At 42.7% G+C, this 26,276-nt stretch overlaps 1 protein-coding gene across 3 annotated transcripts in view; it reads right to left on the reverse strand.

Annotated features, from left to right (window-relative positions):
- Positions 1 to 6,362: 6,362 nt before the first annotated feature.
- bsnb (bassoon (presynaptic cytomatrix protein) b) overlaps positions 6,363 to 26,276 on the reverse strand; it is a 65,119-nt gene continuing 45,205 nt past the window's right edge. For 2 of the 3 annotated variants that reach the window (XM_051415930.1, XM_051415928.1), the window contains exons 5-13: positions 18,384 to 24,758; positions 14,307 to 16,404; positions 13,014 to 13,927; positions 12,550 to 12,664; positions 12,324 to 12,470; positions 12,061 to 12,116; positions 11,705 to 11,818; positions 11,006 to 11,217; positions 6,363 to 9,742 (exon numbers count right to left, since the gene is read on the reverse strand). In XM_051415930.1, the coding sequence (XP_051271890.1) occupies positions 12,076 to 12,116; positions 12,324 to 12,470; positions 12,550 to 12,664; positions 13,014 to 13,927; positions 14,307 to 16,404; positions 18,384 to 24,758 (9,690 nt within the window). In that variant the 3' untranslated portion in view covers positions 6,363 to 9,742; positions 11,006 to 11,217; positions 11,705 to 11,818; positions 12,061 to 12,075. The remainder of the gene's footprint in view (positions 9,743 to 11,005; positions 11,218 to 11,704; positions 11,819 to 12,060; positions 12,117 to 12,323; positions 12,471 to 12,549; positions 12,665 to 13,013; positions 13,928 to 14,306; positions 16,405 to 18,383; positions 24,759 to 26,276) is intronic. The other variant, XM_051415929.1, reaches the window with a different exon arrangement.

Below are 26,276 nucleotides of genomic sequence, written 5' to 3' on the forward strand. Positions count from 1 at the left end.
ATTTGAGAGCGCACAGGCACAGATTTGTAAGAGCCAGCAGGGATTCTCACGCTTGAAATCATCAAAGCTTCTCACACTCAGTTTTGGCTGTCTGAATCCCCTGAGTGCAAACTGAGAGCATTGCGTCACCTGTTCAGTTTGACCTTGAAGTAAAGGGTCATCCTGTTAGACCGTTCCTGCTGCTAACACAATAAAATCTGGGGAGCTTGGCATAACCATCAGATGGAGACAAAGAGCAGTGTTTGGTCTCTGTTTATTAAAAATCTAATGACTAAAATGACATGCATTTTGTTGACAAATTATATATATTTTCTAGGCATTGTTTGAGTTATTTGGAGTTTCAAATTAATTTAAACGTCATTAGTAGCAATATGTCATTGTGGCCATGCTAGCTTTGTGTTAACTTCTATTTCTAGTGTGATAGTCAAACCATCAAACTAGATCACAAATAAAAGAATCAAAATCTTTTGAAGGACAACCTTTATGAATAAGGTTTGCTAATAAGGCATACAGACAAATATTTAAATCACACATTGCCCTTAATAATTACTTGGTTGATGATCACTCCTTAGAGAGAGGCAGTATACAAAAGCTCTTTTCCTTATTCGGACTTTACCTTTAAAAAATACATGATCCTGACATCCAGATTTGTGAGTGTCCGTGCTCCAGTTTGCTGGTCTAAAGTGCAAACTCTTGCACTGCCGAAACAGCTGGAGAAAACTGAGAGAGCAGACTCATGAACGAGTGGGTGCACGATTGGGGATGCATACTCTACTCTGATTTAGATTTTATGAATCCATGCCTGGGTGTAAGAGCCATGAATTAATAACTACGGATGAATTTTAGAATACCAGGTGGGTTTATATTTCTTGGTATTTGTTATTAGTTGGTGTTTCTAGAATATATTTTTCAATATTTTGTTTATTTTTGTGTGATTGTGGTGAAATTTGTGTTATGTATATTGATACAGAGCACCTGTTCACCTTTGGGGGTAATGTGTGGGAGAGAGGGTGAGTGTGTTGACCGCTATTTTCTGTTTAATGGCTGTGATTACTTCAATTATGAGTTTGTGCATATTATTTTAGGTTATGTGTTCCTTTAATAAAAGTCATTAAATGCAAGGCTTTTACTTTATTTTTTCCTGAAGTCACTACACTGTGGGCTCTCAAATGTTAGGCGCTCAGAACCAGTGTTGACAACTCTTTTCTAATGAAAGTAGCACTACTAGTACCAATGCCAGTGAGTATTAGTTATGTTAACAGTGTGTTACCTTTGGTAGTAAATAACATTTACTCTGTAGAAGACTCCTTTAATGGCAGATAGGATGAACAGCATGTAGGAATATGTTAACCTTATGTAGCTGAAGTCACTGATATGATTTAACATTAAATTAAAATTTAGGAGGATATATAATATTCATAGTAATGTTTTCATTAGTGTAAAATCACTGGAATACAGCAATTGTGTTTTTATTACCTTAGAATGAGCCATTTTTATCTGCAAACGCCATGGGTCACCTTCCATGGAGTCCGCCATGTTAAACCTCCATGTTTCTACAGTAGCCCAGAACAGACAAACCAAATACTGACTCTAGATAAGGCCTTTCATGTTTTTCGCGAGTTTCGTGGCCACCGTAGTTTCTCCTACACACTTCACTGCCCATTCTCATTCTCAAGTCGTTAAATACATACGCGAACAATGTTACTTGTAATCTGCAATTTCACCGCTAGATGTCACTAAATCCGACACACCGGTCCTTTAAAAATAACAATGCAAACGTTGTATGTTTACAGTTTCCAACTAATAGTCTGCAATAACAGTGCAGTTTACTGACTATAGGCTTTAAACCTACAAGGTTTTTGGGCCACTTGGTGGTATCTGTTACATTGACATATTATCTCCTTAAAATTCATGTCAAATGGACATGAATGAAAACGGTTACTTTCATCCCTGCAGATACCGAGCAACAAAAGCATTAATTTGTCATATTTCTGGCCACCTGTGTGTCCGAGACTTTCATTTCACTTGAGTTTGTTCTGTACTAACTTTTGAGGGAAGTTTCTGTCTCTTAAGCTGCTAAATCCATCCTGACATTCACCAGCTAGTTCTTAACTTTTTCTGTATGCTGTTTGGTACTGGGTAGGCACATGTACAGTGGGCTCTGAGGACTTTGCTGCTGTAGACAAAAATGATGTGAATGAGAGTGAACCAGTTGAGTGATAATTATCTGTTGGTTCATCACAATAAGAGACCACATGACATAGTTCATCTAAAATAATAATAATAATAAAGCTGTGTGTCCACCAGCAATTTTTTGCCTGTCTTAGTAAGCTACGTAGGCATCATACAGCTTTCATAAACTACATAAAAATATATAATATATATTATATACTATATATAGTATATAAATAGTAGCATCCTCCAGTTGGTTTAAATTTCTTTGACACTGTTGCTTGAGCTAACAGGAGCTAACAGGAGCTAACTGGCTAGATCTGGGTAGTTGAGCACTTGCTAAAGAGATGCAGCAGATCAGCTGAATGGTGAGATGGCAGTGAAAATGCCATCGTCATTAAGCAGACAATATGAAATTAAAAAAGTGACATAATAAGTGACAAATACCATCATGAAATAAAACAAAAATGGGGTAAAAATAAAATAATAAAATAAAATAGTCCATAATAAAAAAAAGGGATTAAAATTTCACTCTACTGTGTTTGTTTAACGATAAGCAATAATTAAAATTAACAGCTGTCATAAATTGTATTCTAATATAAAACCCAGAAGAAAATAGTGGATAAAAGTAGCACAAAAGCGCCAGATTCTCCACTGACGCCCAGTGAATCAGTTTATTTTTCTTTTTTTGAGACATGACAGTAATTTAAGGTTATTGATCTCTTTTTCAGGTGAGACAGCAAGCAATGGTCCACAAACCCTTTAGAAAGCATAAAGGCCTGGAAAAGGATTGTTTCATTATTAAAGGGTTCTGTATTGATTATGCAGTCTGTAGGATTCGCAGGCAAGCAGATTAAGACTGTGAGTGACAGGTTAGGGAGGAAAACCTGAGCAGCCAGTTCTCTCTCCCCATTCATTTGTCACTTTGCTTGGCAGCCTGATGGATCTCGACATATTTAGGGCTGACAGACTTGTGGGTCTGCTCTCTGCTGGCCTCTTGTGGCGTGGTTACAACACATCAAAGACGTGTTAAATGGCTCCTCAATCAGTTGACTTGCTTTTAGATTACTCTTGTCTGTTATGTCCTTGGAATAAGTAGGATAATATGGATTTTCACAATGAAGTTAAGTATCTCTTAGAAATGTCACAGTTGCATCATAAAATAATCTCGTCATGTGCTCACAACATAATGAATCAGCTTAATTCTAAGAAATTGGCTCAAATATATGTGAACTTTTGTTGTAATGACAAATATTTAATTTGTTGGATGAGTGGTCCTTGCTTCTCGTCACTCTCCGTTTTCTCACTTCCTCTCCCTCTATATGTCACACTTCCCACCACTTGAGGATGAGTCATAAAATGTTCCTCTGATGTCATCGACAATGGGAGTAACTGGTTAATTTTCAGAGGCTGAGGCTCCCGTCATATCTTTCAGGAAATGGATGAATACAAGCGTCCCAATTATAGTCTAATGACTTACATTTATGCCCATAACAAGACGACATGTAGGTGAGTGACCTATAACGGAGGACAGTAATGACAAACCATTAATCAGCCTGCAGTATACAAGAATTCACCTGCTCTGCAGTGGGAGATGGGACAGGGCTGGCTCAGAGTAGCCTCTGACCCCTACTGTGAAAGAAGAAATGTAAATAGAGGAATGTCTATTAAAGGACCATTCTGTACGATCTGGTGGTGAAATTTCAGATTTGCAACCATGTGAATACAGCTCAGCCTTCCAAGCGTGTAGGAGAAACTATGGTGGCTGCAAAAGGCGCTAGAGCAAGTGTTTGGTTTGTCCATTTGTAACAATTCTTATTTGTGATTATACACTAATGAAAACATACCTATGAAGGTTATTTTCCATTTATGCCAATAGATCCTCCTAAATGTTACACTCTGCACCTTTAAGTCAAATAGAGTAAATTACCTCAGTGTATGAGGAGGGGTCAGGGTCAGCAGTTTTACATATCATTATGATGTTAAATATGCTCCATTAGAGGGACCATAAGGAATATAAGTTGGACACCAGCGCTGTAGAGTTGGCTGCTGCAGGGCCCACCAATAAATCCTTGTTAGAGCAGAGATTGAGCACTTACGGCTTTATAACCCTCTCACTGATGAGTCATATCAGTTCATAGAGACATTTTACTTGTGTTTTAACCTTTGTTAACCTATGTCATCTTTATCAAAAAATGTATCTTGTATGAGGTCCTCTACTTGCCGTCTTGGAAAATTGCTGGTAGAAATCTTTGGCACAACTGGCTATGGTATGGTACAGCCAGGGCAATTGCTCTCTTAAAACCAACATTTTCCATTTTCTCACAGTTAAGCCTGCTCATATCTTAGGCCTTAGATAAAGATGTTTCACACTTTTATGAATCAAACAAATAACTTATAGTCTGGTTTGCTACTCAGTTATAGTTCAGAGACTGACCTCATTAAAGAAACCAACGACCTTCTTTGAGCAGCAATATTGGGTGAAAGTTCAGTTTAATCCTTTCACATCTTAGTGTAGTCTTTCAATATGTACACCATGCAATTATAATTGACCACTTTAAATTCTGGATTAGCATCAAGGACGTAGCACTTAAGTTCAGTGTCAGGCCTCAGTCTGTTTTGCATTTTCATTCTTCCACTTGGTTACATTATTTAGAGTTATTGTCTTGCTTTGCTATTCTGACAATGTGGTGATACATATATTGTTGACTCTAAATGGCCTGAATGCATTCATATTATTTGCCAGAGCCTTTCCACCCACCCGGTCCAATACTTCATTTTGTTTCATAATGAATGCAAGGGTCGGACAGCTAGGAAGAGGTCACTTTCTTTAAATGGGAACCATTTTGTTCTTCAACAATCTGAGAAAAAAAAGACATTTGTATCCCTTTGTGGCTCCTTTGGACAACTTTAACTACATGTACAAGGCTGCACTAACAGTATTACATGTAAAAGTGAACATTCAATATTACATGTGACTGTGAACATTCAAAAGTTTTCTTTTTTGTATTGTAAGTAAATGTTTATTTTTTTGAAAGTATGTATTTCTTGCTTAAAGGTAAATTTAAAATGTAGATATTTTGGACCATGCTTCCAGTCCTGTGCCTAACCAGATGAGGGCAGTGAAGATCTGCAGATGTGACTCTTGATGCCTGACTCTGTGGGAAAGGGGAGAAGCAGAATGGGTTGTGGTTTCATGGTAACCTGATGGCCAATTCAACTTTGTTACAGTAGAGTAGCCCTGCTCTGTGCCAAACATTTAAGCACAACACAGGAACATGACAACCTGTGGACTCAGTCTGCTGGTAAGTTAATACTGGAACTGCAGTGTGCATGAGTGGTAGGTCAATGGGTCATGAAGGTGCTGGCCATAAGTGAAGAAGCATTCAAACCCTTCATACTTTTACAACTCCATACACCTATGCTCCATACATTTAGTGTGACTGTTTCAAAAAGTAACATAAATTGTGAGTTGCAGCCTCTGCTCTGAACTGATTGTCGGAAAGAGGGTTTCAAATAATGTCAGAAGAGCCAATAAGCACTTTGTCCAGTTGCCACTGACTTACCACTTAATAATATCTTACAGTATGACTTGAATGACCAACTTACACTGTTCTCCTCAGCAATTTTCTTGCAAAAAAGTCACTTTTCAAGCAAAAACATTCTAGCTTCTGAAATGTGAGAATTTGCAACCTTTTCTTTTTCTTAAATGATACTAAACTGAACATATTGATAAAACAATTAAGAAATTTGAAGACATCAGCTTGGACTCTGGGGCGTAAACTAGAACTAAAACTAGAAACAACTAGATATAACATTAATATCCTCATCACACTGTACTGTACCTATCAGGACCAAACAAAGATATAACTTAGCAACAATACAAACTATTCAAATTCTCTCTCCTTTTCCTGATACACACATGCAGTCACACACACTCTCTCCCTATGCATTGGCGAACACTTCTCCTCTCGCTGCTTCTTCCTCCCTACCACCCACACTGGGATAAGTCATCACTGCTTCAGTGCATAAAGCCTGGTCTTATCTGAACAGTCACGTTGCCTTCGAGGTCTTATTCTTGATCTCTCCTCTGTCTGCAGCAGAGCTACTACACAACTTACCAAGTGTCTCCATCAGTGCTGCAAGAAAAACGATTACACATACACAGACTGAAGACAATAACCACAACATATTCCTTTTCTTTTTATTCTTCTCTCTGTTTGGAAATTGCAGGGTCAATATTTTCATTAATCACATTACTTGACATGATGCACCAAAATTTACTCTATCTGTTTACAGGAATACACTGAATAGAACACAAGGTTTCACAATGGATACACGACTGACGTTTTGCCCATTGCACTTACAACAGTGAATGACATTTTCCAGATTTTTTGTTTCATTTTTTCCCGCTGCTTCCCTTTACCCTCATCACCTTGCAGATCATATCCATCAAGCAAATGAAAGACCTCCTACTAGTCTGACAAAGGCATTCTACGCTGCAATTGCTGTGGAGGTTTTTTCTTCTTGTTTTACAAGCACAATATGTATAGAAACTATACACAGACTGGATATGTTTCTGAATACGAGTTTTTGTTCCACTGTTGTAAACAGTCAATACAAGTCAGCCACATACACTATGCTTATGCAATAATTAGAATAATCATCATCATTAGTTTCATCATCGTCCTCATTATTGTGGTAATAAATATTATTTTTATACACAAAAGTTGGCAGCAAATACGGCATGGGGATGCACATGACAGCCGTACTCAAAACTCAAAAGCTGTACAGAAGAATGAATTTGTATTTACAGTAAGAATGTGTGTCTGTCTGCCTTTCTGTCAATCGGACGGCTGCACTGAAGGCTGTTTTGTCTCATGCACCTCATATCAACCAAATAGCATCTTCATCTCTTGTTCTGATACAGATCTTACACTGTTCAGTTGGAGGCACTGCGCAACCTCCATATTTCTGCGCTTCATTGAGCAGCAAGTGCTACCAGTCAGGCTTGTGCTTTCAAAATGACATGCCCTGATTTGTGAATGACTGGCTGAACATTTTACTCATCAATATTCTCCGCATTGGCCTGTGAAAGTCAAGGTTCGTTAGGCAAACCTTGGTGAAATCATGCCTTACCTTTTTGAATTCAGGTATAACTTCCAAGAATATAAGATCTAATCATGCACCTTTCCAATGGCTTGGTTGCTGAGTGGTTTAATCAACAATGAAATATCCGATAGAAGCATTCCATTCACCCCACAGGTTATACTGACACCCAATATGTACACTGACAAGTATTAATGAGAAGTGCTGACCATCTGTATCACAGGTTTATAGCAGCACAGACAGTCACTGCAAGCCAAACACTGAGGAGCCCAGGTCAGCCAAAACGCACAAAAACTGAATGAGGGCTTACAAACAGCCAGACAAAGCCAAGCAAACCCATGCTTCAAAGCAACATGATGGTGGACATTCAAAACCGACAGTCTACACAGTTTACCCTTTGGCAACAATTCCCCCGTGTGGGGAGTGAGGGGTCAAAACATGCCACGAAAATAAAAACAATTCTAGTTCAATATTCAATATTCAAATTCATACAGACAAGTTGCTAAGTAAAAACATTTTCATGACCTTTTTTTTTTTTTTTTACTATTTTAGTTCATAATTTTGTTGTTTTCTTGTGAATACAGTGATGATAATAAACTGTTTTAGGCTGAATCACTTCCAGGTTCAAAATGAGTCATTGCATAGAACATTTGAATTGATAATTGCTTTCATCCTCTCCTATATCTGTATGTGTGTGATATGTGTGTGTGTGTGTGTGTGTGTGTGTGTGTGTGTGTGTGTGTGTGTGTGATGTGTGTGTGTGTGTGTGTGTCTTTGCACAAATAGAGGCAGTGGGCCCAGCTTGTTAGTGAGATCATCTTGTAGGTGAATTGGTAACCTCATTAATCAGCAGGAGGTTAACAGGTCTACTCGGTGAAGAACACAATTAACCTTGGCTCTGACATGGAACTAGGATGCAAAGTGTGTAATGTGTGTGTGTGTGTGTGTGTGCATATGTGTTTGCAATAGATAGACAGAGAGAGAGAGAGAGAGAGAGAGAGAGAGTGAGGGTGTGTGTGTGTCTGTGTGAGTGTGTTTGTACCTGTCTGCATGCTCTTATGCATCTGCACGTAACATGCACATCTGGACACGGTACTGTGGTTGTAAACCCTCTGACAAATTGTATTACGGCTATTTATCGACAGAACTGTTTGATATTTCCCATCACTAATTTAAACAACATTTATACGATTGTGCTATATACCATTTTCTGCATGCTATTGCTTTTAAAAATCAACAAGCAAATTATTTGATGCAAGAAAACAGATTCAAACAAATAAAAAGTGAAAAATATAAAGTTTTACCAAAGAAAAACACAGAACAAAAAAAAAGTCACTGGAGAGTGATTCCATAAATACACAAATGACAAATTTACATAATTAGATCTCTGATTTGTTTTATGTACATACAATAGTATACAGTTGTGTAAAAAGAAATGCATGATTACATGGACGTTTTAAAACATGTGAGGTATACAAGTAAAAACATGTACTGAATAAGGCTCTTCCATTCAGTGAATATCAGGCAAAAATGAAAAGAAATGAAAAGATGAGACAAATCAATAAAAAGGATAAAATCCCATAAGGGACTTTATCCTATTTATAGTTGGTCCCAGAGCATTATAGTCGGCTCTGGGGCCGACTATAACGATGGCTTTGCGATGGCTAATAAAGAGCCGTGGCCACTCTTTCATTTGGTCCTCTCATCTGTGTGAATTGAATCTCACACTTGTGGGCACACTGGTAGTAATTCCCTTCCCTAACACCCTACAGCTAATGACTAGTGGCATCTCATAGGTGGTGAAAAAGTACTGATATGGGATTCTTTTTTTACGTTTTTTTAAATATTTCTGCGTGCATTCTCATGTCCATGTTTACACAATGCATTCTGTAGACATCGAAACAAAAAGAGGAGAAATAAAAACACATTCAAAGAAAGGGTCAAATTCCCTATACTGGAATGTACTGTAGAGATCAGAGAAACCAAGCATTCAAGGATTGTGGTGGAGTCATCAGGTTGGTTGTCATTGCCGTGATACACGTCGTCTACTCCAGGTGTGTGGTGTCATTGTGGGCTAAGATCGGTATCTTTGGTACCAGGAAAACCTATGAAAATGTGTCATCTTCTTGCTTATTTTGTGTTTTATTTGCATGAAAAGGCTCTGAAGACATCAGTGTAGAATCAAATATCCTTGCCAGATGTCCACTCCTCAGACATGAGCAGTGTTTCATTAAATTCCCCGTAGAGGGCGCTGTGAGGCTTCCTTTATTGAGCTGTTTGAAAAAAGAGACATGCTGAGTTTCTCCCATGATATCCAGGTGCCTCAGTTAGCGGGCCTTTTACTGTCACAGAGATCCCAGGAGGCTTACTCTAGGAGAGGAGGGGGAAACAGGAATCAAGTCCCCCTTCCCCCTCTCTCCTACGCTTCACCGCATCCTCATTATTGACCGTTGTTGTCCTCCTGAAATAAAGACAGTAAATATGTGAATGTTAGCTAAAATGAATTGATTGTTAATGCATAAAATCAAATTCTCTAGACAAGATGCATGGACAAAATTAATGCTGCAACATAGACCACACCAATATAAATAAATTAAATAAAATTGGGGACTCTTTTTCTATTTTAGTTCCTAATTGTATTCTGTTTTCTTGTGAATACAGTGATTATAATAAACAGTTTTAGGCTGAATCACTTCCAGGTTCAAATTCAAATTGCTTTCATCCTCTCCTATATCTGTGTGTGTGTGTGTGTGTGTCTGTATCTGTGTCTTTGCACAAATAGTGGCAGCGGGCCCAGCTTGTTAGTGAGATCATCTTGTAGGTGTAACATTTTAAACATTTTCAAATCTGGGCCTCTAAAAGGTCTGCATGTTTTGCAGTGGCCATTACAGAGCACACTTGAATAGACTGAAACATTCTGCAATGTTTATATTACAGCTCTGCCAGCCTACTTTCCTTTGCTTCCTATGACACTTCAGCCAATCACAGTCCTGCTGCCGATACCAGCAATAATCCACTGGGCTGAACAGGCCTGCTGCTCAAAGAAGCACTGAGTCGGGTTTATCTCCACATTCCCCCACTGAACCCAGAGACTGGCCGCAGACACAGATGACAGACTACTGATATTAATCCAAGTGTCAGTGTAGACAGCTGAATGATAGAGCTCAAATTCATTCAAATGAGCCACAACTTCATCCCGTGCAAGTCACACCATGTGTTTTGACAGCCGCTAAATAAAGTGCATTGAAATCTACTTTATTTTGCGCTTCTGTAGTTCTGCTCCATTGAGCAGAATTAGTTCATTAGCTCATTCTACCATGTAATGAGTGATGCTTACCATGAGTCATGATTCTGTATGACCGCATGTGCTCTTGTCCCTGTGTGTCTCTGCATGTGTGACATTAAAGCAAAGCCACAGTTAGCCTTCTCAGGCTAATTATAGCTCAGTGTGCTTGGCCCAGATTATTGGAAGTGTGCAGAGTCAGAAGGTAAACCATACTAAGTGTGACCTCCCTTGTTCTTGGCTTTGGCCTCTTACCTCTGCAGTATAACCTTTACTACCTGACCCGACAGAACGGTGAACTCATTAAATAAATCACTGAAGCAAACAAAAGTAAAAGCAACAGCAAAACTTAATTCAACCCATAGTCCAGCAACTCAAACATATATGCATGAGCACACACATACATACATAGATGTATGTGAATGGCTTTCAGATACCTACCATTGGTCCAATGAGGCATCAGACGTCTCCACAATCATCATTCTGGGACTGTAGTTCTGTCAAGGCATCCACTTACTTTCAGGCCTCCTCAGTCCTCTGCTCATGTCTTGTAACACCATGCTGACGAAGCGTTCACCCTTATTTAATTCACTTTAATCGTATGCCCATGTCTGGGGAATTCAGTGCTGACAAGGCATCCTTTGATTCCTGCTCTGTTCAGTAATTTGGGGTACGGGAAAGGTACAGTGGATCAGTCCGAATGTACAATCACAGCATTTAATCAGTCATCACTTTACTTGAGTCTTCTCATTATGCAGACATGCACTATGCTAATCTATGTAAATATCCAGCTGATACAACACTTAATCCATTAATCAAAGTGTAACAGGATTCTGTGTTTTTACAGCTTTAAGTCTCGGTGTACTTAATAAAACTAAAACTAACGAGGTAAAACGGAAAGTGATCAATGGTTTAACAAGTTACTGCATTACTGCTTTTGTTTTACATGATGCAAGTGCAAGATGCAAAAAAGACATTCTGACATTTTTAAATAGTTTTCTACAATGACATACTTTTCACTTGCTTAGTCGAGCTGGTGACAAAGTATTTATCATAAAGACAATGCCCTGCCACAAAAATTAAACATGTCCACAATCATCAGTTTCTCAAGAGATAAGGAAGAGGTAATGAAATACTCACTGATGCACTCAGGATATATCGTCTTCTATTTCCTCTGTTATTTGAAATGTATTTAATACAGTTTCATAGGTTTTTCAAGTTCAAAGCTACCATCTCATTTCAACTCGGCATATCCTGAAAAAAAGAGCACAGTTCATTCAAATTAACAAGTGAAGCCATAAGGACATACATTATCATTTCCAAAACAGCCATAATTTTTTAACGAGGAAGCAATTCATATTGTCTGTTGATAAGTAGGCTGCCATCTATTGCCTTCCATCCTAAAATCAATCCGTACATATAAATTCAAAGTTTGACTGAAACATTTTTGACTTGCTAATGCCTGTTAGTTTGATTAAAAAAAAAACATCACTTACCCTCCTCTCATTAGTTCACCAAAATGAAGTGAACTTCTTCCCAAGGCCAGATAAAGCTGCAAGAATGATGAGAGAGGGAGGAAAACATGAGAAAACAACCCAACCCAAGCAGACAAATAGCCATTTCAGTATCTTAATTTATGTTGTATTAATAGACAAATTATTAATAAAACAAAAGCTAAAAGACATTGATTTAACATTTGCTAGACTCAAAGATAAACTGTATTCCAGTTTCTTAAACATTTATTTATTCATGACTGTACCATCTCCCAGTTTTCCCGCCTGCTCTGCTGCCCCTCCTTGCAAGATTTTGGTAAGAACATTGTCCCCTTCAGCAGGTGCCTGTCCTGCTGCAGCGCTGCCTATACCTCCGGGTTTGCTACCGATCCCAACAGGGGGGGCCTTGGAGCCTTCAAACAACAAACAACATAACCATCACATATGCCATCTTTTGCCTGTGGTCATTGTGTATTTTATGGTGAGACTTACCAATGCCTGTTAGAGGGGGTGTAGCTATTTTGGTAGGCTGAGGTGGTGTTGGGACTCCTGTTGTAGGTTTCATTCCTGTAGCTGCTGCTGGAGGTGTCGCATCCATTTTTGTCTGCTATTAATCCAACACACAAATATGGAGTTAGAGCAACGTTTAATTTTGCTACTACATATTATTTTACTACTATTATACTATATTTGAATGTAGAATTGTGATTCTATTTATATAATTAACAATATAATGTTTACTATCCAATAGAAGTGTCAAACAAATGTTGCTTATTTTTGTGACATTTAAAAGTGTTTTATAGATTTAACAGGACGCAACAATGCTATTATGACTAGAATTATTATCTGTCATCATAACTAGCTTTTAGGCACAATTTTCAGAAAATACCATACAATTCAGGAATTTATAGTAGTTAATGTTGGTAAATTTAAACCAGGCTTATAGCTCTACTCACGGCTGTGGTGGCCGGCTGCCCTGCTGCAGACCCTACTCCTGGCTGGCGTCCCTGTGGTGGGGTTTGGCCGGATTTGGGCTGCTGCTGTGCTGGTCCAGCTCCTGCAGTGGCTGTTGTAGGCTGGCTGCTCTGTGGGGTCTGGCTGTGCTGCTGTGGTTGCTGCTGCGGTTGCTGTTGCTGCTGTTGTTGTTGCTGCTGCTGCTGCTGTTGTTGCTGCTGCTGCTGATGATGATGTGCACTCTGGTGAGGCTGCTGCTGGGCTTGCTGGGTACCCTCAAGTGGTTCAGAGCCTGAATGTCTCCCAGACTGGCCCTGACCACCTGACCGCTGCTGCCCAGCATGGCCCTGAGGAGGAGGTTGTTGCTGCTGCTGCTGCTGCTGCTGCGGTGGTTTAGGCCCTGCTGCATTGGGCTCCTGCCTTCTGGAGGCTGTGCGATCTCCTTGGGGTCTCTGGCTCCGTCCTCCAGTGCCGTGATGATGACCAGAGGCTGAGTCTCGAGAGAAATCACCCGAGTTCCGGGGGCTTGCCTGGGCGGAACGGGAGTCTGGACCACTCCTTCTTTGTGTAGATGAAGAGCCCCTGCCATCAGAGCGGGCAGGTGGTTCTTTGGGATGTGTCCTAGAAGAACGAGAGGACCTGGGATCCTCTGAGGAGTGGCGAGAAGAGCTGTGTCTCCCAGAGCTGTTGCCATGGTGACGGTGGTCCCGTGATGATGTGGAGGTGGCGTGGCGTTGTTGGTTGTATTCATCCTGGGGACAGTATTCCTCGGGTGGTTCGTCATAATCATGGTAGGTGTGTTTACTACGCCTACCTGTAGATGAGTGAGTTCCACTTCCATGATGTCTTGAGCGATCAGAACGTGCCTCCCGAGGCTTCTCAAACCAATCAGTCTCCTCTTGGCCCAAATGATAGGCTTTTTGAAACCAAAACAAACATTATAAGTCAGATGTTTCATGTGGTGAGAGGAGTAGCATGCAGATTGAAGCCATGCAAAATAACTAGGAGAACATGCTCCACATCCCAGAGCCATGCATTTTTGAGGAACCCAATAAAAAAAATACAACTTAAAAAACAGACCTCACACTTAAAAATGATGCATGCAAAACAGAAATATAAAACAGGCATTTTTGGCTTAATTCATCACACGGAACATTCCATAAAAAAAAGACAAGACAAGCAAAGTAATGACGCTCTTCTCAAAATTCCACACTTGGCATGCAGTTCCTTTGCAGCACACTTTAAAGGTGGGAGGAACGAACGTAAAGCAGCACAAATAATTCAGCACCAGTTACCTTCACTGTCAGAAACAGCACAGTGCATGTCATCTACGAGGTAAGGGTCATCTGGTTTATAGACATGACTCCTAGGCAGGTCCTTCTTGTGATGGTCCTGCACATCTGGCAATGAATGGCTGGAGCCATACTGGTTCCTCACATCGTGGGCTTCTGGTATGCCCGAGCCTCTTCCCATGCCTACAGGTTTCCCAACAGGACTTAGTGGGCTCTCCTCTTCTGAGTTCTGGGTGCGCATGGGAGGCCTTCCACTGCGGCTACCTCTCTGAGACCGCTCCATAGCATCCCTCTCGTAGGATTTACTTCTGTGACCTGTGGCATCTCTGGAGGAAATCTTGTCCATACCATATCCAGTAGACCTGGACCTACCAGAGCTGTACATGCGGTCCTCCTCCTCAAGACCCTCACGACTGGTGCCATAATATTTTTGCTGGTCATATGCATTCTTCTTCATTCCATAGGTGACATCCTCCTGAAGCTTCTTGGATCTGGACACAACTGTACAGCTGCCACCTGTTGATGTTGTCATTGTGTAAGAAGCAAGGTCAGACTCCACATCTCGTGCTTCCTCAATAGGGGAGAATTTAGAAATCTTCTGCTCCATTCCCTGCTTCCTGTGCTTACTACGTTTAGAAGAGACTACTGCTGGGGCGAGATTCTTGGGTGTGAGTTTGTGGCTACTGGAGCTGCTCCGTGATGTGTGTTTATAATCATCATAGTAATAGGAAGAGCCTCCACTCACTGTGGTGCTGGTGCGACTGTCCACTGTACTCTGGTAACCCGCTGTGCCAGTAGGTCTGCCAAAAGCATCCACAGATTCATCTTCAGGCCTACCATAGGCACTCCCACGTGCAGGGCCATTCTCACTGCGATACCGTCCTCCCACAGGATGCCCTAGAGCATCAGTGGGTTGGCTGGTGTTGTCTTTTGTCAACTCACTGATGTCGTCAATCATGACGTAGTTCCGAGGAATATTCTGCTCCAGGTTAGAGGTGTACAGTCCATCTGAAGCGTAAGCAGAGGTGGGGCTCTCCACAGAGTGAGTCAGGCCAGGCTCAGGGGGGCGGTATTGTCCATAAGCATTGCTGTAGACAGAGCCAAAATTGGCATCTGGAGCTGATGTGGCCACTGACACTGCTGGATTGCTGATGACCTCATAGTTCGTGGGGAGTTTTTGCTCAAGGTCTGCCAAAGATGTTTGCCGGGGTCTTTGATGGACTGTAAGGATCTCTGCCTGTGGCTGGTAGGAGAGACCAGGTTGGTAGGAACTATGGCTGGGGTAAGGAAGGCTCTGGCCTGGCATAGGCTGACCAGGCGGATGGAAGCCCTGGTGACCATGCTGTTGCATGCCAAGGTCTGTCTGGTAGGAGGACTGGGCATACATGCGGGAGGAATAGGTTCCCTGGTTCTGGTAGCCAGGGCCTGGTGGGGGATGGGGTTGGAATGTTCCTGGCTGGGGTGCAGATGATGAAGGGTACTGAGGAGGTTGGAAACCTATCTGTTGATAAGCAGAGCCCGGCTGCTGTGTTGATGGTTGACTTTGAGGGTATGGGTAAGACATATAGGATGAGGTTGAGGGATACTGGGAGGTTGCATTGAGGTCATTAGTAAATTGACTCAATGGTGCAGTGCTGGGCCTTGTCAGCAGGCCATTAGCATCAAAGGTTCCTGTTGCAGCTGCCAGCCTAAGGTTATTGAGCTCACTGTCTGACATGTAGTCTCGAGCGTCACCCATACATCTCAGGTAAGCCAGCTCTCTTCTTTCCCTCTCCTTCACCATGGTCTCCTTACGTTGGGTGATGCCTAGCTCCAAGTAACGTAGCTTGGCATCAATCTCTTTCTCTTCTTCCTCCAGTTCAGCCTGCTGTTTGCGGAGCTTCGATGACTCTTGTTCCACAGCTTTCAATTCACTCAGCAGGCCAGCCTTGGTGACTCCCTGGGAAGGTCTGGGTAGGACCCTCTGGGGCATGCCAGGAGAGCTGTACATTTGTGCTGGAGTAACAATGGGGAGCGGAGTCTCCTCTGGAGGGGGGCTGGGGAGAGTCCTCTTTACTTTTCTCATCAGAGAGTTCTGCTGCTGCTGCAGGGAGGCCATCTGCTAGGAGAGGCAGAGACACATCAGCAAACACTGAGCTATAAACAGAATGTGTTTATGTAAATTAGACTCATTACTGTACACTGGGTACTCACAGAGGGTCTGCACATTTCTTCATCCCTAGACCTAAGTGAAGAGCTGCAGCCTGATATGTTGTCAGACTACATGATGTTAATTAACCTATGTACTACAGGAGCGTTGGCTTCATCAGTAGTTCAATTAACATAGTTTTATTTCATTATTTTGATTAAAATGTTGTTTCGCCGAAGCCAAAGACACTAAGTGACATTTCTCATTTTATGCCCGATTAACAATGTTAAGTAAAATGTTTAGTGGTGGCAGTCAGTGTAGTCAACACAAAGCAGCTCCATTACATAATAATAAAGTGCTTCTACTTACGGGTAAAATTTAACCATGTTACAACATTCATAACATTATAACTACAATTCATTAAATATAAATATGTCTCTACCAGTACCAATACGTGTTTGACCAAGTAGCATTTGTGCTTTTCCAGTTCATATCTAATTAGTTAAATGTAATAATAATTAATTCATATTTTAATTAATAATATTTTTAATTTAAATAGAATATTAAATCTTTTAGAAATCACCAGGAGATGTTTAGAGTGTAATGAAGTAGTTGTGTCTTGAGTCTTTTGATTTCATCCAAATGTATTACATAATTATCTTAATTTTCCCTTTGATTTCCCACCTTTGATCAAATATCCATTGTATCTGACAAAATATGCATATATGGCATGCAGGTAAGAACAGTCAAACATTACAAATAAAAACACAACTTAAAAAGACATCTATTCTAGTCTAATACTTACAAAATAGGTGTGTTGGGTAGATCCATGGTGATTTTTTTAAGTATCCACAAGAAAACCATGTATAAAATACTAACACTAAAGATTTGAGGTACAAATGTGTAAAAAGCCAGAAATCAGATTTCTACGTTTGCTTCTCAGACTAATTTTGGTCTAAGTGCAGAGCAATGATAATTTACTTTGACCAGCTGCTAACAATCAGGAAGACAGCAAGGCACCACTAGGATTCCTCCACATTGTATGTCCCCCTGGCAACTCTTAAGGGTTTGCCAGATATAGACTACATGACAGAAAGAGTGTGTGTGTGTGTGTGTGTGTGTGTGTGTGTGTGTGTGTGTGAGAGAGAGAGAGAGAGAGAGAGAGAGAGAGAGAGAGAGAGAGAGAGGAAAACAAAATAAAAGAGTAGAAAGAGGGAAGATGAGGGAGGAGATACAGAGATACAGCAGAAAAGGATGATGGGAAAAGCTTTTCTGGCATGACCAGCTGCTCTCATGAGAACATTCTGTCACCCTCTCTATGCCAGATCCTGTGTGATCAACCATGTCCACACAAAGCATATTCTGCATACACATATATTTATTTTAATTCATATTTCTTACTCTCAGTCAATGAAGTCACAACACTACTTTTGTCAGTACAATTGAAAGGCCTATATTTATGTTTATCTACATGCTAATTGGCTCTTGTAAATGTGGATAATGAACTTATTTTAATGGGGTTTGGCACTGGTATCACCGGTAATAAAACATTAGTTTGAGTGCTAAAGATGTGACAAATTTGCTGACATCCTGCATATACTCCAGATGTAATACAAACAGATAATGCATGTAATGTTTCTACAAAAAAACATACAGCACATTATCCCATGCAAATAAGTGTGATAATAAGCTTGACATGAGTACATACTGTACATCAGCAGTGGAAGCATATGTTGCATTTGATCAAAAGACTCACATCTCCATGGGGCACCTGTGGCATAATCACTGATTTGAGGATTTTTATAGATCCCAGTTTTAGCTTTTATTTATGCTCTGTAGCTTTATTTGAAGAAAATACTCTAGATGTTGATGGGTGCTGCGTTTCTAAAAATAGATATTTCTTATAACTATGTTCCCCTAAAATATATGAAATAAAAGTGATGATTTCGTACCTGACTGTTGGACACAGCTTGCTGATGATATGGGGAGAACCTGTTCTTGGCAGGATCCTCTGATGTGGGGCTGAGAGGTTTTGGATCCGACATGGAGCGCTGCACACTTTTTATGGGTCTTGGTAGGGTCTGGTGGCGTTGGGGTGATTCAGCAGTAAAGGCTTTTTGCTGGGGTGTAACATGGGCCTTGTTAAGCTTCTCCTGGGAGGCAAATGTTGTCTCCAGCATGCGATGAGGAGACAATGGAGATACTGGTGAGTATAGCACCTGGGGAGATTTTGGGGGCTGGCGGGATAGAGACTCATTTGGTTGCTGCGGAAAGCCAATTTCCAGGGGGTCTGGTTTCCTCCTCTCAAACTTAGCAACTCCTTGGAGTCTTGGAGAAGTTGGATCAGATGTGTTTGCACCTACTATATGCAGACTTGTGGAATACGGACTGATAGTTGTAGGAACACTCAGCTGAGGGGCCACCACACCCTGAGATTGAGACTCTGGTTCTGTCTGGCAGGCCAGACTCTCTCCTTTGTGAGTCCTTTCTGGGGCTGCTATGTAATGCAATAGGTCAACCTTTGAGGTCTCTGCCATGGTAATGTGGATTGCAGGTGAAATCCTGCCTAGTTGGTCGGGCTCTGTTTGGCAAGACGAATCATTTGTAGTTTGAATAGCTATACTTGCAGAAGCCACTTTAGATGACCCTTCGGATTTAGCCTCACCACTGGATTCAGAGTGCTTAGATACACGTGATCGCCTGCGCCTTACTGGCTGCTGGTCCCATTCTCCCTGGTCCTCCTCATCAGTCTGCACACTGCAATCTGCAATACGCCTTGTTCTCCTGCGCCTGTTCATGAATCTGTCCTCTCCATCTTCATCATCTGTTTGCACACAGCTGTCTGTAATTCTCTTCACAGAGTCGTCCTCTGAGCCATCCCTCAGCCGTGGCATGGAATTCTGCTTTTTCATCATCTTCGAATCAGCCTGTTTGTCACTGCTTCTCAAAGACATTTCAGAGGCAGAACTATGAATAGGTCGAGCAGCCACTACAGCTTGGACCACCTGCCCATCCTGCCAAAACTGAACACTCTGTCCATCTTGTTGGATAACTCTACCACTCTGGTCACAGATAATGAACCCTTGAGGAGGACCTCCTCCAACAACTACCCCTTGTATAGTACCCTGGGCAGATGTCGCTGCTGCTGCCGCTGCTGCTGATGCAGCGGCTGCTTCTGCTGCTGCAACAGCAGCGGCTGCCTCCACTGCTGCTGTCTTTTGCCTTTTCTGTTCCTCCAACTGCTGCTGGAGCTGCTGCTGCAGAGACTGAATTTGTTCAAGCTGCATTCTCTGCTGGGCCAGTTGTTCTCTTTGCATAATGAGCTGTGTCTCCCGCTCGGCTTGCTGTTGCTGTATGACTTGCTGTTTGATTGTATGCAGTTCTTGAATCTCACGCTGAACGAGTAGTTGTTCTTTTTCTCGGTGACGTTGAAGCTCCATACGATCTCTTTCAAGCTCCTCTTGTAGGCGCAGCTGGCGTAATTTCTCCAGTTCAACACGCTCTCGCTCCAGCTGCAGCACATGCTCTTGCTGCTGGCTCAGTCTCTCATCTTCCTTACCTTTCTGGGCATCCATGGGAGGAGAAAGTTTGGAACTCGGTGGTAGGGTAGTACCGTGGGGTGTCGCTTGTGGCTGGCCCTGTGGCAGAGCTAAAGGTTGAGTTTGACTAATCGGTTGAACTTGAGGTTGGGTTTGAGTTAAAGATAACGGTTCAGTTTGAGTAGGTAACTGCTGTGGCTGCATTTGAGCCTGCACTGGCTGGACATGTTGAGGTTGGCCTTGAGCTTGAGAGAGGGATGTAACACTCTGTGGGGTAAGTTGAGGGTGGTCTGTCTGTTGATCTGCTGCAGTCTGCATACCAGTTGCTGGTACATTTTGCGCTCCTAAGTGTGCTGCAGGTTGGGTTGGTGGAATGGTTGCAGCTGTTTGTGCTGCAACTGTTGTTAAAGGCTTGCCAAGGTACACAGGGGTTTCCTGGTGTAAGCTGCTTGCATCAGGCACACTTCCTGGTGGTGCGGCTGATGTAGGATACTGGTTTGGAGTAGGGTAGGAATATGGTCCCTGTGTAGAGAGAGGCATTCTAGGAGTCACTTGAGGCAACCTGGTAAGGCTAGCCAGTGGTACAGCAGTTACACCTGTAGGGTATGGTCTGTAAATTCCTCTAGGCATGGGACGCAGGACAGAGGCAGGCTGGGTGGTAATTGGCAAGGTAGAGGCTATGGGAGTGTTTATGGTAGAATATATCATGCCATCACCTCCTCTCATGGCGGCAGGGTACAAGGCGCGTATGCTTGCTTGTCTAGCATTTATTAGGTTTGTTAGGGTTTGGCCATTTGCTGTTGGTCTTCCATCTGGGCCATAGATAAGGTTTGCTCTTATAGATGCTAAGCTTTGCTGGAGATTAAGCCTAGCTAAAGGTCCACCTCTTCCAGCCCCATATGGTACCAGTTCAGGGTTATTTCCATACCTGCTCCCAAACTGGTCCGCTGAGTTAAGAGCTGCACACATGCGACTGATCTCCCTGGCAGTGGTTGCACTGTACTGAGCCAGATTGGAGTCCTGTGATCCTGTTAGGTCACGCGAGCTGTAGGCATAGTCGGAATTGATATTTGACATGGAGCCATATCGGCGAAGGGGTAACGAAGGGCCTGTAAAATCTCCTTGGTGACGCAGGTCTGTGTAAGATCCATACTGTGCTCCCATACCAAGGTATCCACCGTCATAAGCCTGATTCATGCTGCTAAGATCTACTGCTAGACCCCCTTGGACATTACTCTGATAATGACCAGCATCAGTCATGGAAGGCAGATTAGTATCAGACATTGAGGGCTGTATTCTTCCTGAGGGGACTATGGGTGGTTGATATGGTTTATGTTCCTCTGTCACTCCTTGTGTAGCCTGAGGCTGGTGTTGTTGTTGTTGTTGTTGTTGTTGTTGTTGGCTGACATTATAGTGTGGATGGGGAGGGTGGGCTGCTTGAGAGGTTTCAGTGGTGGGATTACTATCTGAGGATATTGTTGTAGGCTTCTGAGTGAATGACCCTGAACAGGAACCAGCAAAGGGCAATTTGTAAACAACATCACAACAAGCCACCTGGTTTTCTGGTTTGATCTGTCCAGTGAGATCCAAGACCTGAGGAGTGGGAGGAGGTTCTTCTCGCTTTACCAGTTGAGTCACTGTGCCTCCCTGTGATGTGTTACTCTCATTAAGTTGCACCATCATAACATGGGGCTTACCTGTGGACAAGTTCATTACTGTTGGCTTGTTTTTTAGCTCTAAGGCAACTCCACCATAGATTTCATGAGGAGCATTAGAAGTAGGAGCCCCAGACACTGATGGTGGAGCCAGGGGGGATACTCTAGGAATGGCACTAGCAGTCACTACAGGCTGGGCACTGCTTGTCTGGCTCACTACAAGGTCTTTTTTCATCAGCAGAGGCTGGACCTGATTAGCTAAATTGTAACGAGCAAAAGAGGATTGCTGTTGGTGCTGCTGGAGCTGCTGCTCAAGAAGCTGTTGCTGCTGCAGGAGCTTCTGCTGCTGTAACTGCAGTTGTTGCTGTTGTATGCCAAGGTTCTCCAGGCAGGCATCAATTTTGGGAATAGATGGGTCAGTAACTGTTGGCTTACTCTGGGTTAAACACACAGCTGATCCAACACCCTGCCCCAAATCCACACGGTTTTGCAAAGGATCTCCATATACAACTGGTTGCTTGGGTTGGGACATAAACATAGAACCTGCAACTGTGATGCTAACTGTGGTCGGTGTTGATAAAGATATGTGTGGTTGCTCTTGTGCATTAAGGTTCATAATAAGAGGTTGCACTGCTGTGTGTCGACCAGATGGCTGCTCCGCCCCTAAAGAGTATCTTCTTGTGTCAGTGGCAAGGGATGTTAGGTCCATCCCCTGGTCTGTCATTATAATTGGAGCCGGCCTCATTGGTGCTCTCAGATCCACCACATTAGTGCTTGGATGTGTTTGGCCCTGACCCACAACCATTGAAGAGCCTGGGATATTAGAGATTTTACACAGAGATATATTTTCCACAGATCCACGGCTATGTGCAGTGGTGGTCACGGTGCTAATACCAACATTTACTTTTTCAACATTTTGAGCCATCTGTGAAGAATGTTTAGGAGACTGTTGTGACGGATGCATTTGTGGTGATGTTGGGGAACTTGTCGAAGGGGGCTGGGAGCTATACAAGGTTTTACAACTGACCTGTGTTGGCGATGACAAAGGGGAAGTGGAGGAATTTACAGTAAGTGGTTTGGCAGGACTTGTTGTATCAGAACCTAGTGTTATCACCATCACTGGTGAATCTTGAGAGGACTGTTGTCGTGCAAGACGTGGCGAAATTGCCCTTTGAGGTGCCTGAGCTCCATGGGATGCTGCAGCTGATGTAGGACCACCAGGCAAAGTTGGCAGCTGCCTGCCACTACCACCAGTTGGTCTGACGGACGGCGTATGTGTTGGGCTTTGTGCTGGAGAAGTAGAGGGGGAGACCGTGGGGCTAGGACCTTTGAAAAGGGAGAAGACTTTGGAGGTTAGGGAGGATGCTCCAGGGTCAGGTGTTGCCTGTGTTGGCCTCTGGGAGCCTGTTCTGTTAACAGCAGGCGCTGTGCTGCCTGCCTGTCGAGTTGTGGCAGTCTGACTGACTTGGGCTTTGGTTGTGGCAACTCCAACAACACCTTCGATTTTGGCACTCTGTGTCATCATCCTATTTTGCGTTTCTTTTGATAGATGCTGTGCTGCATGAATTCCTGGAATTCTTGGATCACTACCTGTTGTGGAGAAGGACATAGGTGCAGTAACTTGTGTTGGGCTTGAGCCAGGGGTTAGGGCAGTTCCTGCTTCAAGATGATGTTTACTGTCAGGCTGAGGGGCACCTTTCTGCTGATTAACTGTTTGTCCTTGCCTCTGCATGAGCTGTGCTTTCTTCATCATCTCCTCATAGACCTCCTCTGCACTTTTTAATGTTTTATCAGATGGTGATACTGCTGATGTCTTTTCTGTGGGGGAGTAGAGTGATGTGAAGGTTGGAAGGTTATATTCATTTCCTGATTTGTAAAGCTTTCCACCAATCATCTCAAAGCCTTCTGCCTCTGAGTCCATAGATGGGGAATATTCAGAACATGATGATCTATGAAGTTCCTCCATCTCTGCAGCCTGTCTCAGCTCTTCTGTTGGTGATGCGTCCTCAATGGGAGAAAGATTACTGGGGGGAGTTTTGGATCTTTCCCTGCGTCTCTGTGCCCGTAGCTCCTCTTTATCCCTCTTTGTTTTTCGAGCAGTACTTCGGATCCTCTGTTGCTCTAGATCTCTCATCTGCTCCTGTTCTCTAAGTAGTTCTTCCTCCTCTCTGAGCTCATCCTCCTCAGATGAGTCTTCGATAGTGGGAAGCAGTGGCCCATGGGATCGATGTCGAGCTTTCCTCTGCTGCTTTGCCTCCTCTAGTCTTGCCCTACGACTAGGGCTGCTGTCACTGTCATCCTCCATGGAAGACACAGATGTGGGGGATGTTCCAGAGGTATAGCTGGGAGTGGTAGCAGGTAGGGTGGATGAATATTCTCCCTTGGACCGCTCTTCTGGAGAACCAGTCAGACTCTCCATCTCTAGTTCGGGTTCTCGTAGGTCATGCTCAGTGCTGAGCTCCATTTCTCGGTTGTAACTGTTAGTGTTATTCAGCTCAATGGTCTTAAAACGCCGAAGGCCTCCAGCCATTACAACATCTTCCTCTTCATTTGCCTTATAAGCACCCTCTGATGCCTTGGTGTCATCCTCAAAACTATTAGAATGGTGAGAGAGTCGCCGTCTCTCTTTGCTCAAATCTCCACTGGTTTTATGTCCCCTTTTAGTTTTCTGGTTTCCATGTTCTTCCAACTCCTCTTCATCAGCACTCATCTCCATAATTTGTCTCCTCATAAATTCCTCATCTGTTAAATCTTTATGTGACTTCTTCTGTCTTACTGGCAATGGAGAGAGACCACTTTCACTGCTGTCTTCCACGTAATCATGGCGAAGCTTACAACTGAGGTCATCCTCTGATTCATCCCTTGCTGCATCGTCATCAGGACTATAGTCCCGGTCCTGTCCTACAGACAGTGAATGTGGCCTGTGCTTCTGGTCTGCAGCAGTCTTTGACTCTAGAAGAGGTTTCATGGAGCTCTCTAGTTTGGTGATTTCTGAGGGGATAGAAGCACCTCTTTCACTGAGCTTGATTCCTTCTTCGTGGATCTGGCCTGTAATCTCTCCATGAGAGCTGGAGATCCCATCTGAGGAGTATCCAGTGTCACTTAAACTCTGTGTACTTGATTTGTTGTAATCCTGAAAAAAAAGTGAAAAAGAAGGAGAGAGGTCAGATGCAAAAAAAGAGCATATTTTTTTCCCTAAATTAAATCATGGCATGGTCTATTACAAGCTTCAGTGCACACCTTGTATCCCACTATTACATCAAACTCATCAACAGTGACATTTTCATGAGCATTTTCAGATAATAGGGAGTAAAATTAATGCACTGGACCTTCTGCAGTTGAAAGAGGCTAATACTAAGATATTAGAGAATAGTTACATTGGAAAGAACAAACTTTTAAACAAACAACCAGATATAGTAACACTTTTGGCTAAAATCAACCCAAATATTTACTGTCTATTACATTTTCGTTTTAGAAATCAAGCAACACTGACTTGGCACACAGTTACCACCATTTATTTGTTTTCCTGAAAAAAACTTTGGGCCCTATCTTGCCAATCTGAAAGTATCAAGTAGCTTTGTGGGCGGATCTCGGACGCTGTTGCTATTATGCCGGCGGGATAAATGACTCTTGCACCTGGCGCAAATCTAAAATGGGTTGGTCTGAAGTAGCTACATTAGTCATAGGTGTGGTTTGGGCGTAACGAGCAATAAACCAATCAGAGCGTCATCTCACATTCCCTTTGAAAGCAGGCGCGCTTGTTCCATGGCGGATTGCTATTATAACGGCGGATTTGCCAGGCGCACACCAGGAGCGGTTCACAGCCGAGGAGACCGACGTTCTCGTCAGGGCCGTGAAATACCGAAAAGTGTCATTATTGACATGAAATAAATGTAACACAGCCATACAAGAAATCAAACAATGTAACGCAGCTTTGCAGGAAGAAGACCCTGGCCTCGGGAGCAGTGCGCATGGGCGGAGCAGTGCGCAAGGGCCAGCTGAGGAGGGAGCAGCGCAAACACCAAGGTGCAGAGGATCCAGACCCGCTACACGCCGGAGGACCCCCCTGTTCCTGCAGCAAACCGGGTTTGACATGCTGGAGCGGGAGCTGTCCGGGATGCGGCAAAGTATTAATGCCCGTCTTGACTGGGTGGCGATGTTGCTGCTGCCTCGCAGGCGCATCCCCTCAAGTCTGCGCCCTTAAAATAGCATCTGAATAAGCGCCACTGACTTTAGACTAGGTTTTTCCTGGTCTGTGGCGGAATTGTAAATTCACTAATTTAAGGACGTGCGTCGGTGGAGGGAAAATTCCAGTGTACAAAGTCAATTGCGCTGAGTGCAAGATAGAGCCCTTAATTCCAATATGTTTTGTTCTTTAAATATATATAAAGCACAACAGCCTGTCTGAATCCTTTTAGTTTTAATTTTGACTGGTTTGTTAAGATAATCTTACTTTGTAGATTATTAAAGCTCTTGATCATATTTTAATGATTTGGGTTGAGTTTGCCTTTCAAAGTTATGTGTACACAGATGGATAAATACACTGACACACAGAGTGAATATAACAGACAGTTGAACATACAAACAACTACAGACAAATGTCATTTGGTTACATGCTTGATTGCCATCTTTGACGCATTCTCCATTGCAT

This window comes from Dicentrarchus labrax, unplaced genomic scaffold (genome assembly GCF_905237075.1).
Source record: "Dicentrarchus labrax unplaced genomic scaffold, dlabrax2021, whole genome shotgun sequence".
In the NCBI taxonomy this organism is placed as follows: Eukaryota; Metazoa; Chordata; class Actinopteri; family Moronidae; genus Dicentrarchus; species Dicentrarchus labrax.